General features: G+C 39.0%; 1 protein-coding gene across 1 annotated transcript in view; it reads right to left on the bottom strand.

Moving 5' to 3' along the window:
- Positions 1–18,535, bottom strand: part of atrnl1b (attractin-like 1b) — a 62,663-nt gene that overhangs the window by 22,824 nt on the left and 21,304 nt on the right. Inside the window, exons 20-25 of the mRNA XM_035663519.1 lie at positions 16,889–16,982; positions 10,636–10,688; positions 8,717–8,811; positions 8,519–8,597; positions 6,362–6,519; positions 2,955–3,016 (exon numbers count right to left, since the gene is read on the bottom strand). Coding sequence (XP_035519412.1) covers positions 2,955–3,016; positions 6,362–6,519; positions 8,519–8,597; positions 8,717–8,811; positions 10,636–10,688; positions 16,889–16,982 — 541 coding nt within the window. The remainder of the gene's footprint in view (positions 1–2,954; positions 3,017–6,361; positions 6,520–8,518; positions 8,598–8,716; positions 8,812–10,635; positions 10,689–16,888; positions 16,983–18,535) is intronic.

The raw sequence follows: 18,535 nt of genomic DNA, 5'->3' as shown, positions 1-18,535 counted from the left end.
TGCATCAAGGACTCAGCCTCGGTAGATGGGTCCCAAGCTCTACCCACTGTGCTAACCGGGCACCCCCAATGTGCAAGTTCAGTGAAAATTACATTTGTGATGCAAAAAGGATAATTCCCACACTAATCACAGATACTATTGCAATATCTGTCCAAATATTCGCAATATGATGTTTTTTATCATATCCTGCAGCCCTGTCATAAAAATAAATCTGATTTGGGTCACTTTGGCTTGCACTCTGAACACAGCCATGTCACACAATGTGTAATTTAAAGCTTTGAGAGATTTGATAGAAAAGAAAACTGAACTCAACACTGCTTTCTTTTAATTACATGCTCATCTCTGTAACCACAAGTATACAGTTACCACAAGGGAAAACTATCAATACTATTTATACCTGCTTTCTACAGGCTTTTCTGGCTGCTAAAATGATGAAAACATGATCCAAGAAGGTCTGTAAAAAGCATTTTTAAAATGCTAAATAACAAGACAGCTCAACTATTTTTAATGTGATTAATAAAATTAAAAAAAGACAATTGTAAATTTAAGCCTGAACCTTCAAAAAGTATGTAGACTTCACGTGACTGAATTTCGTGATAAATAAATATGTTTCTTATAACACACTTGTACATATGGTGTTAACACATAGCGACACTAATGTGCATGTGCATACACTCGCATGTATATACACACACACACACATAAAGATGACACAGACGTGACTAGAATAAAGCTGATTTTGTTAATTAGTATAAATCAGACCCTGGGGTTCCACTGCAAGTATAGCACAGCATCCTATTAGAGAATTTCTACAGCATCTAATCAGAATGCATAAAACAATCAGACTCTAATTAGATTACAACATAGGCAGTACTGTGCAAGTAAACATTGTTTATGAAGTTACTAAGACAAAAAAAGCAATGTGGAAATGAGGAAAAATTGCTTGGTGTCTGAAAGGCTTGTCATGAAAAAGGTGAGCTGATATTTGAATAAAGAGGGAAAAAAACAAGAGTAGGAGAAAATAGAGCTTGTTCCCAGTCATGCCGTCATTTCTTCACCCTCTATCTCTCATACAAGGAGGTCTGGAAACCCTGTGGGGTGATTTGACATTTTGTCATCAGGCTGATTATGTTTCCTGCAGGTTCATCCCCTCCAAACCTCCCACAAACACACGCACACAACTGCTTGTGACTGCATCAGGGCCTTTCACTTTTTCCTGAGTTTATGGGTCAGTGAGAACTGGACAACAAGACTGCAGGAAAGACTCGAGAGAATTAGCATAAGCTGCACAGCAATGGAAAGAAACAAAAGAAACAAAAGATACGTGGCATACTGATGGAAAAGATGCACAAAATTAGCTAGGCAAACAGGAAAAAGCTATGTGCTGCTGCGTAATGGACACACGGAAAGTGTTCACTCATTTGTTACTTTTAAAAACAGTTTTTCCTGTGTCTGTGCTGTGACCCTATTTTAAATGGTTTCCTGTGCGAATGATGCAAGTAGCTGTGAGACACATTTTAGATAAAATACGCTCTGTCCTTCTCCCCTTTCCTTCCAAGAATTCCTGAATTTGGCTATTCAACTGTAATTTGATCGGATGGAGGCAGAAGATAACTGATTGTGTGACAGCTTTTCGGAAAACTTATTGTGGACTGGGCAATGATGGGCAGGTGCCTTGGGCAAAGGCTGTCTTCTATTCCCACCTTGACAGCTACACAGAAAATATCAGCCACTCTGGGTAGCACACCTTGAAATAAAATAAAACACACAGAAACTGCAGCATTGCTTATCAGTGTTAGGTATTAAAATAACTGTCCTTACCAATGACACTGATCTAATGATTAAAACCAACTTATCCACGACATGTATCTCTATTCCAAATCTAAGAAGACAATTCAGATTTCCCTAACTGCAGGTCTTTCAGGATAGCATTATAAATGTCTGCACACAAGATCATTTACTTTGGGGGTTCAGTGTGAAAAAATTAGGAGAATCTACTGACAGAAATGGAATATAATATTCATACATAGGTATGAATCACAAGGAAAAAAAGCAAATTAATGAAAGAAACTACAGGAGGCACGGAACTTATGTAAAACTCAGCCTGTACAGCCAGAGTTTGGTTTGTCTGTTCTGGGCTACTGTAGAAACACTGTAACAAAAGGTAACAAATACATAATGACTCTTACTTTCAGGTTATTATAAACTAATGACAACATAATTATGTATATTATATTTCATGTCCGCCAATAGATACTCCTAAATGTTACACTGGAAAATTATTTTAGAAGTTATGGTAAAGGGAGGGTCTTTTTTCAAACATTTAAATTCCACTAATCACAATCTGAATATTTAGCCTGTGAAACTGTGTTATAGACTACAGATGCTTGAAACAGCACGACAGGCATGACTAGAGAAACCAAAGCTTTGTGAGGAAACTCCTTTGAGAGGGCGTCGATGATGATCTTTTAAAGCTTTTTTTAAAATTCCAACATCTAACTTAAAGCATCAATTTTACAATTATACTCACATCCTCTTAATATATTCAGACTTTGATGTGCAACTGAGAGAACTCAATTGACTCATTTGAAATATTTCAATGAGAAATGATTTCCATCACAGCTCTCAGGATGAAAAATCATTAAGAGCCCTCATATCTTGATCGCTCGGGCCTTCTCTTTAGAGGCCACTTGCACAGCACTATGCACCTATTCAAACAGCTACTGGCGGTTCATTTGCCACTTGTAAAAGAAAAACCACTACCTTGAAGACACAAGGAGCATTTACATTGTTAACAGGACTGGTCCAACAGGCTCAAGTAACTCAATAAGAGGCAACAGTGGAAAATTAAGAGGTGGTGGGTCAAATTCTGGATAATGATAAACACTTGGAACCGCTTAAACAAGTCACCGAGTGTGTATATTTAAAGTTGTATAAATATTTAAATCACTCACCTGAAAAATGTCACAAAGAACTGGACAAGGTCCATGATACTGTTGTGCTGGGAGAAAGCAATCTGTCAGAGAAAAAGAAGAGACATTACAAAATCAGACAAATGCCAGGTGACAATAACAAAATGTTACAGCCAACATGATATGAACATAGGTTTAAATCACCATAGTGATGGTAAATGAGGCTTTTTAAGCGTTACAGCAGTCACTGTAAACCTGAACTTTGTATATAAAATCTCTTTTCGTAAAACAAAAAAATCTGTTATTAGCAATTATTTAATTCCAAATGGGAAAAACTCAGCCCAGTAAACTTTCACTTCATTCATTCATTGAGCTCTCACAGTTCATCTGTGACATTATGAAGGGGTTAAGATGTGGTGCAGATTGTTCAAGTCTGCATTAGGAGCAGAATGGACCTGCTGAAAGGTCACCGACAAGATTGTCTGGAGGTAAAAGCTTTTGCTTGTAAAAAAAACAAAAACAAAAAAAAATGTCTGTTTGAATATAATGGAAGATGATAAAAACAGGGCAAAAAGCTTTCTGTGTGCAGACAATCCACAACTTCTGAAAAATAATGCATCTAATGGCATACTTCTGAGTCAAATATGTCTAATCTTATGTATTCTGAGCCAACAACAAGCTCATCTTTAATGGCTTGAGGCCAGAGACCAAAAATACTTACAAGCCTTATTTTTAATAGTTTTGCTCCTGCTTTACAAGCTGCAAAAACACAAAACATCCCAATCCAATAAAGCACAAAATATTATAATAAAATTGTCATTGTCCTTCAGTAATGTCCACAACAACCTATTTTCTGTTGCGGTAAATAACATATAGTGTGTCTCCGATCTAGCTGGCCCGTGAACAATTGCTCAGAAATATGTTTTACCTTCATTAAAAGAGGGATCACACACAGTCCTAGCAGTGAAATCACGTCTGATAGGCCACATCATAGACACACGTCATTATCTACTGTAGATGCTTTGAAGGCATTTTGCCCTGAAAGCATTTAGACACACAAACACAACATCATCTGCAGCAGTACTGAGTGCCTTCTGGTTAATAGCACGTAGGGTTGGGTAATAGGGCACACATTGTGCTTTTAGAGGTGGATTATTTGCGTCATGTTTGACGTTTTGAATGCTGATGAGGCAGAAATAAAAAATAAAAAAGGAGCACTTATTTTGGTGATTCAGTCTATCACTGACAGATGACGTATTCGTCCCAGTGCAGAACTCAGACACACTGTTTGTTACAACAGGACAGAGGCACTGATTTACGATGGTAGATATAAACAAGAGAAGAAGAAAAGTATACAATATCCCTCAATTATCTCTAATTGGTAAGCTAAAGAGAGCAGTGATCAGGTGAGAAGTATGTTTCAGGTTATGCATCAGGACAGTCTTCACTCAACTGCCTCTTCATCAACAACTTCATCATCCTCGCAAACTTTCCCTACCTTTGACTTTTTCGACCTTTTTTTAAGTAGAAAATGAGAATCGCTGATCTGAAATGAGACGCTCACTCACATGGCTAACGTGACTCAAAAGCACACATTACATAGATGTTTTGCTGGCTTTCATCAGTAAGTGGGGCAGCTCTATTCAGTGCTTGCAACCTTGCTTTTCAAATAATATGGAGGTCAAAGCAATACGTTCAGCGTTAATTCAATTTCAATTCATCAATCTCAGCCGATCAATAGCATCATCTGAGAATGTACTTCTATTACAAGTGGAGTTTTATTCCATTGAAGATAGTAGCAATTATACTGACACACAATGACGTCACAGAAATATCTTAGCCCAATGCCTACCTTTACTATCTTTACCCATATTTATATGCTTGTTTTATGGGTACAGACCCTGAACGCAAAAGGCCCGTGAGTGCATTCTCAACTGCTTTATCTCATTCAGGTCTATGCTCTCACCCCTATATCAAAAAGGCAAGCAAGGGAAGAGAGACCTTATCCTGTTACAGAAGCTATTTGCTTTAACAGCTCAGGCCAGTCCATAACAAATAAGTGACTGTTGGCCAGGAAATCTAATAGAAAACTATTACTGGGCCACCTACAGAGATGGACTGACCCCAAAGATAGTATTACCCCACCGTGGCCCACCCATCTACCAAGTGAAAAGAAGGGACAGAATGAAAGTAAAAATCAATACTTGCATTAGCAAAAAGGGAATTGTGTGCTATTGTTAGGAATGATAATTGTATCTACGATTGTTTGTACGACAACTGTTGCAAACGGAATGGCTGTTTTTATCAAAAAATTATGAATGAATGAATGAATGAATGAATGAATGAATAAGGCTGTTTGAAAAACATGCAAAAAACATACATTGTTAAACGTAAGTCTGTTAGCTCTGTTTCGGTCTCCACCAGCTCCTTTTTTAAAGCGTTTTCACTGACAGTGAACAATGAGAGCAGAGACAGTGAAACAAAGCAGTAAAATTGCAGGCTGGAAAACCAAACCACTGAGCTGAAGGAGGCTATAAAGCGCCATAGCACTAAGGGGAACTTCTGAGTCGGGCGATAACTTTCTGTGGGTTTGTTGCTACGAGTGACCAAATATATATCAAACTTAGTGTAACCACTATTCGAGATTTGATCTTGCTGACATTTCTAGACAGAGTAAATGATTATATTGAAATATATTTGCATATTGCACATCTAAAAGAACATTTTGAAGCACAAGTGCTACAATTTATAGTGTTCAACAGTTTGTGAGACCATATTTGTTTGTCATAATCATCGTGGCTCAAAAAGCACTGCCTTCATCTGAAAGAATAACGGCGTGGTGTTCTCCCTTAATTTAAGTGTTTTCTCTTCTATGAAATCACTGCACATCACTCTCTCTCATTTTCATTCACATTATTGCTATGTGGCCTTTAGCCCTTTTTATGTATTGCCTGTAAAACTAAACGATGAATATTTTGACAAAAGCTTAATTGTTGTTTTCCTGCAAAACCCCAAATAACTGAGAGCAAATGGTATTTATTTTTCACTGTATTTTCACCCCATTCACCACATCAAAGCCTCAATCTCCTCCATTCAGAAAGAGGGGAAGAAAAGGTTAAATGGTGCTTCGCTTTTGACCACTAAAAAACAGCTGTGCACCTATGCACGCTAACCATTGCTCATTAAATCTGTAATTAAAATAAAGTGCACTTCAAATCACCCTGAGCAACAACAAAGCTCTGTGTCTGCAAAAAAATGGCTGCTCCTGCTCTCTTTACATATGTAGGATGGGGACCAATGGTTCATCAATGAGATGACTAACACATACTGTATATCTAGTGAGCAATTTTGAAAGCAAGGATAACAAAACACAGAACAGAGACAGGATTAGATCATTGGTGTTATCTGCTTCATATGAGTCAGTCCGAGGTCATAAACACAGTCCTTACCTGGATCTTGATGGGCCATGAGAAGTTACTGACGTAGACATAAAAGGTAATATTGGGGTTGCTTCTAAAGGTGAACTTTTCACAGGAGAAACTGTCTCTGTATTCCTTGATGTTGGTTTTGGACACGATGGGCACCTCTTCTCCAGAGATGGTTCCAGCTGTTTGGGCAAAGAGTTCATGTTCAGCACACTGCCATTAGGCGTTCAGAGAGCACACCTACACGCAGAGATAGAGCTGGACTGGCTGCAACATATTATTATGAATCCATTAATGGGTTTATCAAGCCATTTGAGACAACAGGAAAGCTCTCATAAGCAGTTATTATTATGTCTTAAGTGCATTAAACTTCCTTTTGGTTGACCTAAAACAGCCTAGAGCTTTATTGTGTAATTACACACGCCGTCTATATTTTATTGTGAAATGGATGTGGGAGAAAAGCACAGCTTGAAAGAGGGACTGAAATGCTGCTGTCAGTAGGTCATGACTCAGTTACATTATCTTATATTCATCATTTGAATCCATAGCACCACTATCAGCTAATGGTTTTAGTATATTTGAGACCTAGAATGTAGCATTTAATGCCCTTGGGGCGGATGCAGTCTATGCGAGGGCAGCAAAAATCTGCACAGATCAACTATTATCTATTATGAATACTTGTTCGTGTCCATTTATGTTCAGTATTAATGAGCAGAGTGTTGTTTAATTTCTGGGGTTCAATACTGAAGTGTAAACTTTAAAGAGTGTTTTGTTTACATACAATTCCTAATGCCCACCATCAAATAAAAACTAATGCATTTCCAAACAAAACTCTTGCAAAAATAAGTATATTTTCCATCCATCTTAAGTCATTTCTTATTCTTCCTCATGTCAGTGGGTCCTCAACATTGACATTCCAACCCACAGCTCTGAAACAAAAGAACTGAAAATGACAGCTTGAGTGTGGCTACGTGAGCATGTTTATCTTAATTGAAATCACCCTCCTCCTCCCACCCAAAGGCACTTCACGCTCTTGTCGATTGTCAAGAGGCTCCTGTTCCTTCTGAGACACAATATCTTTGCGGGAGAAAGGGGACCCAACTTCAAATATTAATGACTGTGCTCTGAAAAAGGTTAAGGTGGCGTATGGGGAGCGCAGGGGGTTAACGTGTTTTAGTAGTTGGAAAATGTCAGTGTTGTGGCGAGAGGGAAAGTGGCAGATGACTCGAGAGGAGGGGAGGGCAGGAGATAAATGGTGGCACTGGACAACTGCAGTGTCCTTGGGTGTCTTTCCTCGGGGGACCTATAATATCCACTCAACAGTGACACAGTACACACTAACAAAAGACGATACATTATTGTTCCTGTTATACCAACTGACTAAATGATTATTAAGCTAAAGCAAATCCTCTATGTTAGAAACTCAATTTCTAAAGTCTCAGACATCTAAAGTTGCAGTTAAGTAAAGGTGCTAGCAACAATTGTATGATATTAACAGCATGGAAATGAATAAAAAAAGGTGGTTTTGACTAAAACATGTGTGATAATATAATATTTAGGTCTATTTGAATCGTGTATTCCATTATTTCATTGAATATTGTAGGAGTAGGTAATAAATTAGCAATAAATATTATATCATTGGATGAAAATGGCTTATTATTGACATTAGGACAGAGGGTATGTCTTGTGTGTTGGTGGCAAGTTGATTTAAAATTTTAAATAATGTTTATTACATCTAAATATGACTAAAGTCTTGACACGATATCCTCAATTTTACAATTCTGATACCATTTGACCCGAATCTCTAATTGCATTTGTGACCTCAGCCATTTGTTAAGTGTAGAATAAAAATTGTTGTCACTGCATAATTATTTTTTGCTTTTTTCAAAAAATTTGTGCAGAAGATAGTGTTTGTACTGGGAATACGTATTTTCACAGATGAATGGGTGGATTTACAACACAATGAGAACAGGAAAATAACAAAAGTTAATTTAAAACTAAACTTGCTTGGAAATAGACTGATTATTCAACCCACACTGACAAAATGGGAATCAAAATATAAATAACATGAGCAAATTGGCTGTGCACACAATTTGGCCCTCATCAAGGTCTCTGTCAAACAGAGACAAAAAAAGAGTGATGTTTACTACATATTAAATAAACTTCAAAAAGTAAAAGTACCTGTTGATCCGACCGACCAGGTGATGTTGAGGTTGAAGTTGTTGGATGCGTTAATGGACATGTCCAAGTTCTTGTTAGTCTTCGGATGGAGAACAAAAAAAAGCACCACAACATTAATGCAGTTAAATATAAGATAAACCGACAATATAACACACATAGACAAAAGAGCCCGATTATAGTGAAGCACAAAACAGTTACCTGCTCAGGCGAGGCCATAAAGTTGATGGCAGTGTAGTGATTATCATCTTCTTGGATGAGACTGAAGGTGAACTGGTAGTCGATCAGGAGATTGTCTAGTTTGAAAATCAGACAGGGAAGAAAAGTCTGAAATCCTTTCCAATCGTTCAACAATACACTGTACATGATGAGGAGTGGCAACTCTCTGATTTATATACACACACACAATCTAAACTGCCAGCTTACACTACTAGACACTCTTATGACAGCATAAATATATAGATGTTTGCTATGTGATATGATCAAAAGAAACTTCCGAGCAATAGGCTGACTGATGGAGACAAGTGAAATCAAAATGTCTATAATCAAATCCAATGACTGCAATCAGGGTGTACAATTTTCTCATCAAGCAGAGATCAAGTAAGAATACCTGACCCTGACAGCTAGCTCTTAAAAATTCCCCCTGCAATGATTAATAAAGTATGTAAATTATTAATTAATAGTGGTCACATATGAATTTGATATCAGTACAAACATGAGTCAAATAATGATTGAGTATAAAGTTCGAGTATACACAGTATTGTAGATTGGATTAGATTGTACATTACATTTTAGATTTGTATTATAAACATTTTATTTTTTGTTTGCAAGCACTGGGGCGGCAGATGATTACATTTTTAGTAGGCACATCTTTTGGTATAGACATTACAATAAATAAAGATCTAATCTATCAGCCTGAGTCTGACCTGTTTGTATAAATACAACTAAAATGATTTATTTTACAGATACTCATATTGTGTGTGTGGTTGTAGCAGATCATGCATTAGAAGGCCGTGGTAGAAGTTAAGCAGGTTTGACCTTAGATTGCTAAATATTGTAGTGGATATTTGTATCTAAGTGGTTGTAACATCCACAAACAAAGCTGTCGAACATCAACTGTGTTTATCTGATTTTTTCAGCATATAATTAAAAAAAGGTTTTACGTTTGATTGCGTGTGTACGTATGCATATGACAGTCAAACGGCTGGAACTGCACAAACTGTTTGGGAGATAAGAGAAGTGAGCTCAAAATTACCGGTTACAGTGACAAGTCGGCTAATGAACGCGGCGAAGTAGCTGGATAACAATGAGTGCGGCATGTTGATCCACGCTCTGTGGCTTTTTAGTCGGGAGTGTCTGTGTTTACAATGCTGCTTAACAGAACTCAAGAAAAAGTCCCAGTGGTGTGCAGAGGTTAAATCAAGCTCCAGGCTTTTAGTTCCTGTCTTCCTGTCTCATTGAGCAGGCTGTCAGGCTATGGCATTTCAAAAAAAAGGGACAAAACCTTGGCAAAGGCTCTGTTGTCAGTAGCAGAGTGTTGAAAGAGAGACATACTGCAGCACCGTGAAGGACACCGCATCATGCAAATAAACACACAAAGCCCAAACGCCAACATGTGCAGACAGGAATACAGGAACAGAGCCGCTACCGCTTGTCAGCACAGGGTGTCAACTTTATGTAATTTTTCTTTCATAATGCAGCTTTTTGCATCACTCACCTTGATATATATTTCCCTTGTACTGCACACTCAAGTCAAACCAACATTTAGTCAACTTTCTAAATGAATGAATGAATGAGTAGGTGGGTGACTGAGTGAGTGAGTAGAGAAGTGGAGACTTTTTACTCCTCCGTCTCCTTGATTAGCTCAATCACTCATTCCTTCTGATGCACTTGACATTTTCACGACAAGTCATTCTGTCACCGAACAAGCGCCCCTGGTGCCAAAGTGCTAAAATGCTCCATCTGCCCTGAGCGGAAGAGTGTAGAAGTGGAGGGAGAGGGAGAGGGAAAGAAAAGCAGAGAGAGAATAGCCAAGAATAATCAAGGAGGTGTGTGCGTGTCTGTGTCGCTGTGTGCGTCGGTGTGAGTGCACATGAGCTGTCCAGTGGAGAATTACTCACAGTAACAGGTTCCTCTGAGTGGATTGCCAAGGTAACGGTTTTCTGAGTCACATCTGCAGTGAAGAAAAACAGAGAGGAGAGAACAAGATCAAGAAGAGTGCTAACAGATTGAGAGCAAGAATGCCTCTTATCGGGAGCAGTGTATGCCAAGTGCCAGCGCATTAGCTCCTGCTGTTGGCGCCTCATCAAGTCTTCCTTCTGACAACGAGGAAATAATCTGATAGTTTGCAAAAGTTAATTAGATTTTTTTTTATATTTCAAGTTTTTGTTTATCAAAGCAACACAGTGACATGGAACAAAATTCATGTAGAACCTGATCACAGAGCAGAGAGTGTGGTATCTTAAAGTAATGTTCTAAGTTTAATCCTTTAAAATCCTTGGAGCAAACAACACAACTTATGTAAATGAATTCTTACTTGATTATTTAAGATACATAATCTTAAACTGATGTGAAAGCCAAATCACGAATAACAACCAATTAAAGTGAATCCCTTTTTTAAGGAATGGATCAGATCAAACTGTGCTCATTCAAGATATACAGCAAGAGAGTGGGGGAATGCAAAGTTCAGAAGAGGCCAGACAAAGCCCGGGGCGAGTTTATCTTTGTTTCACACTCATGTTTATTAACTCAGAGCTTTAGGAGTCAGACTTGATAATCGGAGCTCAGGGTAGGCATCTTCGCGACGCTCACAGCACATGACTTGTTTACCTTTGATTGCCAAATGATCTTCACACAACTTTTTGATTCTCCCCTCGATTCCTAGCAGCGTTAAAGCCGTGGTTTTGGAGATAACCCAAAAAGATCAAAGATAACCCCGATATGGAGTTTAGCATCCACTGTAGTGCACAATATCTCTTAACCCGTGTTAGAATTGTTTAGCATGAAAACAAAACCGAAATCTTATCGAAGCTTAAGGAAATAAAAAATAAATAATGCAATGTCGCAACAGAACAAAAGCTAAAACTAAACAAAAATGTGATTTGCTTTAAAAACAGCTTGAAAACAAAAAAGCAAACTTTAACAGAAAACCCTGTACAGCAGCTACATCGGCTTAAAGCAGTGCACGTTGTAGTACTTTGAGTACTTCAATCTTTCATTTAAAATGTAAATAAACTGCACTTACCTTTGCATTTTTAATTATGCTCTTTAGTCTGTTAGAGGTCTGAACTTTTTTAAAAAACACAAAACTACTAAGGCATTTTAAAAAACTGTATGCATGAAGCACACGGGAATAAAAATATTCACGAGGGAAGAAATATACAGTTTGATTGTACCTTTAACAACACAGTGAAGCAAGATAGCTTTTCCAATTCTTATGACAATACAACTATGCAACTGTAACAAACAAAAGTAGTAATTTCCAGAAAACTAAAGCTGTAAATGCACTAAGCCCATGTTTTGTATTTTCTGGGTAAAAAAAAAAAAAGTGTGAAATGACTGTTAGCCCAGGCTCAATGAATCTATAACTCCAGCTAATGAGGGTCCAGACAGGGTGTGAAAATTGGACAATTATTAGGTTCCACTTGCCTCCGATCCATTGTCGTTAGTTGACATACATTCTAATTTTAGAGCCTCGACCATCGCCACTGTCCTCACAAATGGAAGATACAAACGCCAACTGATTCTTGACAATGAAAGTGGTCCAGTACTGCATGAACTTGATTCTACCAGGTATGCAACTGCTAAGTCCCTCTTTTCCCTGTACATCTTTTGAATAGAAGGTGCTGTAAGGTCATGCAGTTAGCTCAAACCACTGCAGCTGAACACTATACACAGTTTTCACACAACAACAGAGACATCGTGGTAGCAGCCAAAGTAGTCTGACTTTTAAATCAAGGGCTACTGTGCAAAATTATTACGTCCACAGCATCCCATCGACTGTTCTGGGGGAAGGTGTGTGCATGAGTGTGTTTTATCAGGCTCATGACATTTCAAAGGGCTGGAGGAGCATATGGCAGTGTTCATTGGATTAAAGTGTTCTTTAGCTCCTTTTTTTAATGCTTTTCACTGCTCTGTCTCTCAATCTTTAATCATCTACAATTTACTCTGAACTACTATGTCATTGCTCTGCTGTAAAAACAAACATGAGCGCCAAAACTGCATTAATAAAGTGGAATTAACATGGCAATTAAAACATATGAGATCACTATTATCACACCAAATTTGTTCCACAGTTCTTAAGTACAACCAATTAAACTTGTTGAAATGTGAATATCAGAGGTTGTGTCGAGGAGTCAGAGAGAGTGCCGGGCGAAGAACAAGGGAGTGGAGCAAACCCACTGAGAGACACGAATGCTGCTGAGGAGGAGGTGGCTGTTAGTGATGTTACAGTGAATGAAGAATAACTGTGCCTCTAAAAATAACGCAACATCGGTTATTTTGTAGCATTTTGGATTCACAAGACAGACGGTGTCACCGTCAACGGCGCTACACAAAAAAATGTCAGTCGGATGCGGGTGGAGGCAACGCATACAACGATTTCCAACATCTCCAATATCATCAAGGAGAAATACAGTCAGAATGTGAAGTTAAAAAAATGACTCTAACTTGAGTTTGTATTCCAGCTAATTTTGTTTTCATTTAAAATTGTTAATATTGATGACATCATGTCCCAGACATGCATAGTAAATGCATGCTTTAACAATATCACCTGACCTGATCAAGACATATTCTGTCTCTATATCTAACCAGCAGGTCCTGAAGGAATCAGTGCTATGAAGGATCTAATGGGGGCAGGACAATGAGCTGGGGAGGAGCCAGCTCCAGCAAGGACCTGGTAGAGTTTTCTTTTACCGCGGCAGAAAGGACGGAGGACAAATGCCTCCACGGGCTTTTGAACCTTACAGAACATCGCTCCTGGGGCGTTTCAGCCGCCTGGCATTTGCAGATGGCAAAACGCACATGCACCATTCATCGTGGAGTGTATAATGCAACTCCTCTCCGCTGTATCTTAATTTAATCTACACCTGCATGCATGCGTGCACACATCTGAACTTCAGGCGATCCCCCTCCACTGTATCTTAATTTGATCTACACGTGAACCTTTCGTCTGTGTTTGCGCACACATCTAGCCGGCAAAATACACACACCCACACCAACAGAAGAAATGTGCTGTGAACCTACACAATGTCCTTCATACATACACAGGCTGAAGCACACGCATGCACACGCGTGTACACGCCGCTACCTCCAGCACAAGAAGAGTCCTGAATAATGTATGCATCCAAATGAGCACTATAATAAGAAATATTTCCCCCTAACTGCTCTTGTTTGACTCATCACTATAACGCAGTGTAGACCTCATCAATTGTTTTTCAAAAACAATTCTATTCTGCACCGATGCACCCTTCACTTCATTACGACAGCTATTATTCGGAGGTCCTAATGGCATCGGTGGCTGCGGTGCATGCATGTGTGAACGCGTGCACGTGTGTACTCTTGTGTACACAGCTGAAAAGACAGAGTGCCCTTGTGTAGAGGTCTTTGTTTAAGGGTTACTGCTGGGGATGGTGCGAGCGAGTGGCTGACATCAGTTGGGGAAGACACTGATTACATGTAATGAGATACCAGAAATTACATTACAAAAAGGGAACGGCGAACACCCTACCCCAACTGCTCGTCAATACATACACACGATGATTAGATTACACTTGGAAAAAAAGGTGATCACTTGATTACTCAAACATGTTTTATTGGCGAAATGCATCTTGATCTTGAGATTAAAGGCACCAATTGTTGATAATGACAACACCAATCTAATTACAGTCTGTAAATGGGACTGAAATTAACAACATATTCTGGTGGTTTATGTTGCTGGCTAAATTCTAAGCGGATAATCAGTAATAGACTGTAGAAACCTTCCCCATAGCTGGCATCAGACCTGTATGGGCACATCCTCCCCCTAAATGGCTGATGATGATTGGCCTGCTGGTGCCTGGCCTGTTCTGATAGCTCACTCTGATTGTGTGGGGTAAAAACTGTGTCGTTTGGATCAGCTGTTAGCCACCTGCTATCGAAGTGTTGCTCTGCATTGTACTGCGCCGCATTCCATCTGGTAGTGCAAATGAATGTGACATTTTCTCGTTTGCGCAAAGTGTCATTTATTTACTGTTAAAGTCAACAGAGAGCATCGCAGGTTCTGAAGAGGTCTCACTCTCCCTCCAGCCTTGCTTTGTTCTGAGCCCTTTGTTTTCTCTCTCCATTTCTCTCTCTCCTGTTTTCTTGCATATTGTGAATACATCTCCAATGGTTTGACGTCACCTCCCCATTTCAGAAGAGATGAACTCTGTTGATAAACTTTCTTTTGTCTGTTCCAACATGTTGGTTGTCAGCGTTTTGTTGCTCTGAAACCACTGCTCCTAACACAAAAGGTGTAACAGGAACATTTTATATTAATTTATATAACTACAAGTTGGCTTAGTACAGTTCTTCCCAACAGTCACTTATAATATAAATATGTAATTAAAAAAAGATGCCACCAATTATGTCGGATGTACTGAAAGGCACATTTATATTTTCTAATCAAAGAAAAAGTTCTTCAGCAAGCTAATCCAAACACGTGGTTGACATACAGAACAAAATGTGTGTATCTGTGTGTTTTCAACGTGAGACATGGCTGTGAGCTACAATCTATTATCTCAAATATTCAAAAAGAAAGTCACATAACAAATTAATTCAACGTGTTTGTGGACTTTGAGGATTCACACAATGTGTTTTGATGAGAAACACAAAACATAAACAAAAATGTTGTTTTCCACAAGTTAAGTTTGCCTTAACAACTGCTCGGGACTTTTGCTGACTAATCTAGTCACTGTATTCAGCAGGAAGACGTCCCAGTTGTATAAATATGATAAATACGGTGTGAAATGTGCAATTGAACAAGCAGAGGACGGCGTGAATACGTGATTTTCAGAGAGAAAGCCCACTGTATGGTGTGTGAGGGTGTATGTGCACTAATGTTTCCCAGTGACCCCACCATAACTCTTACTGCATTAGGGGTATTAAAAACACCAGTGTCCATTCTGCTTACAACTGAGGGAGGGGGGAAACAGACAGCTAAGTGGAGATGGTCCTCCTACACCGGGGGAATCCACAGCGTCAGCAGGAATCGTGCTGGAGGTGGAGTTTCTGGCCAAGATAATGCCAACTGATGGTTCTGTTTTTACACGACTGAATAATAAAAGCATGCAAGCTTCCGCAGGAGAAGGGCTGCTCAGAAATCAATGCTCATAAATGCACTGTGAGAATCATTTGATTTGCAAATTTAGTTTGGCTGCTGTGTTTTCTATATGAACTGTGACCTCACAGTCTATGAATCCCAGCACATAATAAAAACAAAGAGGTTACTGAAAGTCAGACTATGCCATGATTCACAATGAAATGAAGTTTATCTCCATTTAATGAGTATATACTTATTTTCTTATGTCTTGACAGCTCTCCAATGCCAAAGAAATTGCTTTACAGACAGAATTACAAATGCACTGATCCACTTGGAGAGAAACAATCCTAATCTAATAATTGTATGTTAGCTATTCGTTTGTAACCATTTGGTGAAAGAAAGAGAAGTACTCATCTGGTCCTCCTACCATCCATTATGATGTATTGTAATTTGTTTCAATGTCATGTTATCAATCATTTTGTCCGATAATATTAAATCACAAGGAAGGTGCTGACTTCCTTCACACCAACTGTCATGCATCTGTATTGAAGATAAGATAAACTTTATTGATCCCACACTGGGGAGATTCACTATGTCTTTACTATCCTCTTTAAAAATCTGCAGGGTGTCCATAAAGATTGATTTTATTTATATGTTAAAATCACCGAACCAATTTTTAGGGGTTTTTAAGCAAAATAGCATAAACCGCTCCCAATACCATCCCATATGCATCTGTCCCACTTGTCAAACTGGGTTTCCCTTAAAATAGCCCCGAGCGTTTCATCAGGGCTCCATCCCAAGTGATTACTGGCTCGGTGACAGGCAGCCCAGAGACTCCCTTCTGATTGACATTACTTTAAGTCAGTGAATTTCAGTAGGAACACTGATGGTGTATCTCTCCTTTGACCTCTGCGTCAAAGATCTGAACTTTTGGAAACAAGCTCTAGAGATGCTGAACTGACCATGACCCAGCGTGGTACTAATACAAAGCTCTACCATGAATTACTGCAAAACGCAACCATTTACAACACTACAAGGCAGGTACTTCTGTTTTTTTCATGCTTGTAAGTGTGTGTTTGTGTGTGTGTACTCACAGCTGGCACTGGTCTCCTTTGATCCCCTTGGTGGTGCAGAAGCACTTGCCAGTTAACACCTGGCACACACTTGCATGACCATTACACTTGCAGGCTGGAAGGGGGTAACAAAACACAGATGGAGAAAAAGATGGAGGAGAGGGAGGGAGGGTGACAGAGGGAGAACAGAGACATTCTTGATTAGCATTAAATAAAGCTGAAAATGTGGATTAAGTGAAGATTTGGTTTGTTTGTGCTCATGTTCAGTTGGGAATTTCAAACATCAGTTTAAATGTTTGAGTCTGGGATCTTCTGAGGGCACAATAAAGCCTTAAATTCCCACACTCTGTGCCATAACAGTTGTTTTCCCTACCTTTAAGCACTAGGCTAGCAGTTTCCTATTGCTTTGCGGTGTCTGTGCAAAGCTAGGGTACCTACATCTCTTCGGCTATATTGAACACGCAGAGATGAAATTGATATTGATCCAAGTACGATGGTAAACAAGTGTATTTCCCAAAAGATTGGCTGAACTTCAAAGATCTGATACATGATGGAAAAAAATACCCCCCCACCCCCAGATAGGACACCACGATACCCGCTAGGCATGCGCGTGTCTGTGTGTGGAATACAAACAGTGCAGCAATAGATGTGTGAAAGATGAATGAATTGGCTTCTGAAGTGCTTTCTAGTGTGGCAGCCTTTCAGGTTTGCATTTGTAGGACAAAAAACTGACCTATTCCTTTCAGTTGACTAAGCATTAAAACACAGAGAACGGGGGCGTTTCAGAAGGGTCAGTGGACACAGTGTCCCCTCCCAATGTCAAACCTTCTTCTTAGCACATTTCCCAAGATGGCATATGAATATTTCAGGTGACAGGACTGCTTTTAACTGAGTGTCTTAGCACTTTCTCTTACACTTGCTGTTATTGACAGCTGGTGATCAAAGGGATTTCATTGGGCGTAAAACAAACACTGAAGATGTAATGGATCCCCCGTGTTCACATTAGAGCATGGATGCATTTGCATGTAGTAATGTCACATAATGATTTTGAGTCATTTCGTCCCCCGGGCTCCGAAAGAATGGGGAGACGATTACCTTCACAGATGCTCACCTGTGTAGTTTCACTTTACAGGTTTCAGCTATAGTCTATGGATTAACAGATGGTATCTGAGAACGTAAAGCTCCAAGGTGTGTGTGTGTGTGTGTGTGTGTGTGTGTGTTTCAAACAATAGCTTCCATGTAATTTCTCAGGAATGCTATTCATGTCTCATAAGGGACAAATGTGGGTGAATCTCTTGACAAGGAAGCTCTACAACCAGTCTTCAATAATCTCCAATTCATTTAATAAAAAAAAACACTCTGACACTGTTATGAAAAGCACATGCAGTCATTTTTTATCTTTGGTTAAATGCCCATTCCTATGCTAACAACCTCATGTTAAATTCTAGCAAGCATTATGTGCTTTTGATTTGAAAACTGGAATGCTGTATAAATTATGGGTTGCAGTCACTCAAGGAAATTTATTCTGCATTGAGCAGGAGACCCAGATAATAAATCTGCTTCATGTGCTATTCAAAAACTCAATCAAAACAGTTTTATATCCAGAGAGGAGAACCTCAATATAACATCCTGAAAATTAGTAAAACAATTAAAACTGCAGATATATCT

The sequence above is a fragment of the Morone saxatilis genome, unplaced genomic scaffold (assembly GCF_004916995.1).
Source record: "Morone saxatilis isolate NCDOM2014 unplaced genomic scaffold, NCSU_SB_2.0 Contig1, whole genome shotgun sequence".
Taxonomy (NCBI): Eukaryota; Metazoa; Chordata; class Actinopteri; family Moronidae; genus Morone; species Morone saxatilis.
This window is presented reverse-complemented; position numbering and strand designations above follow the sequence as displayed.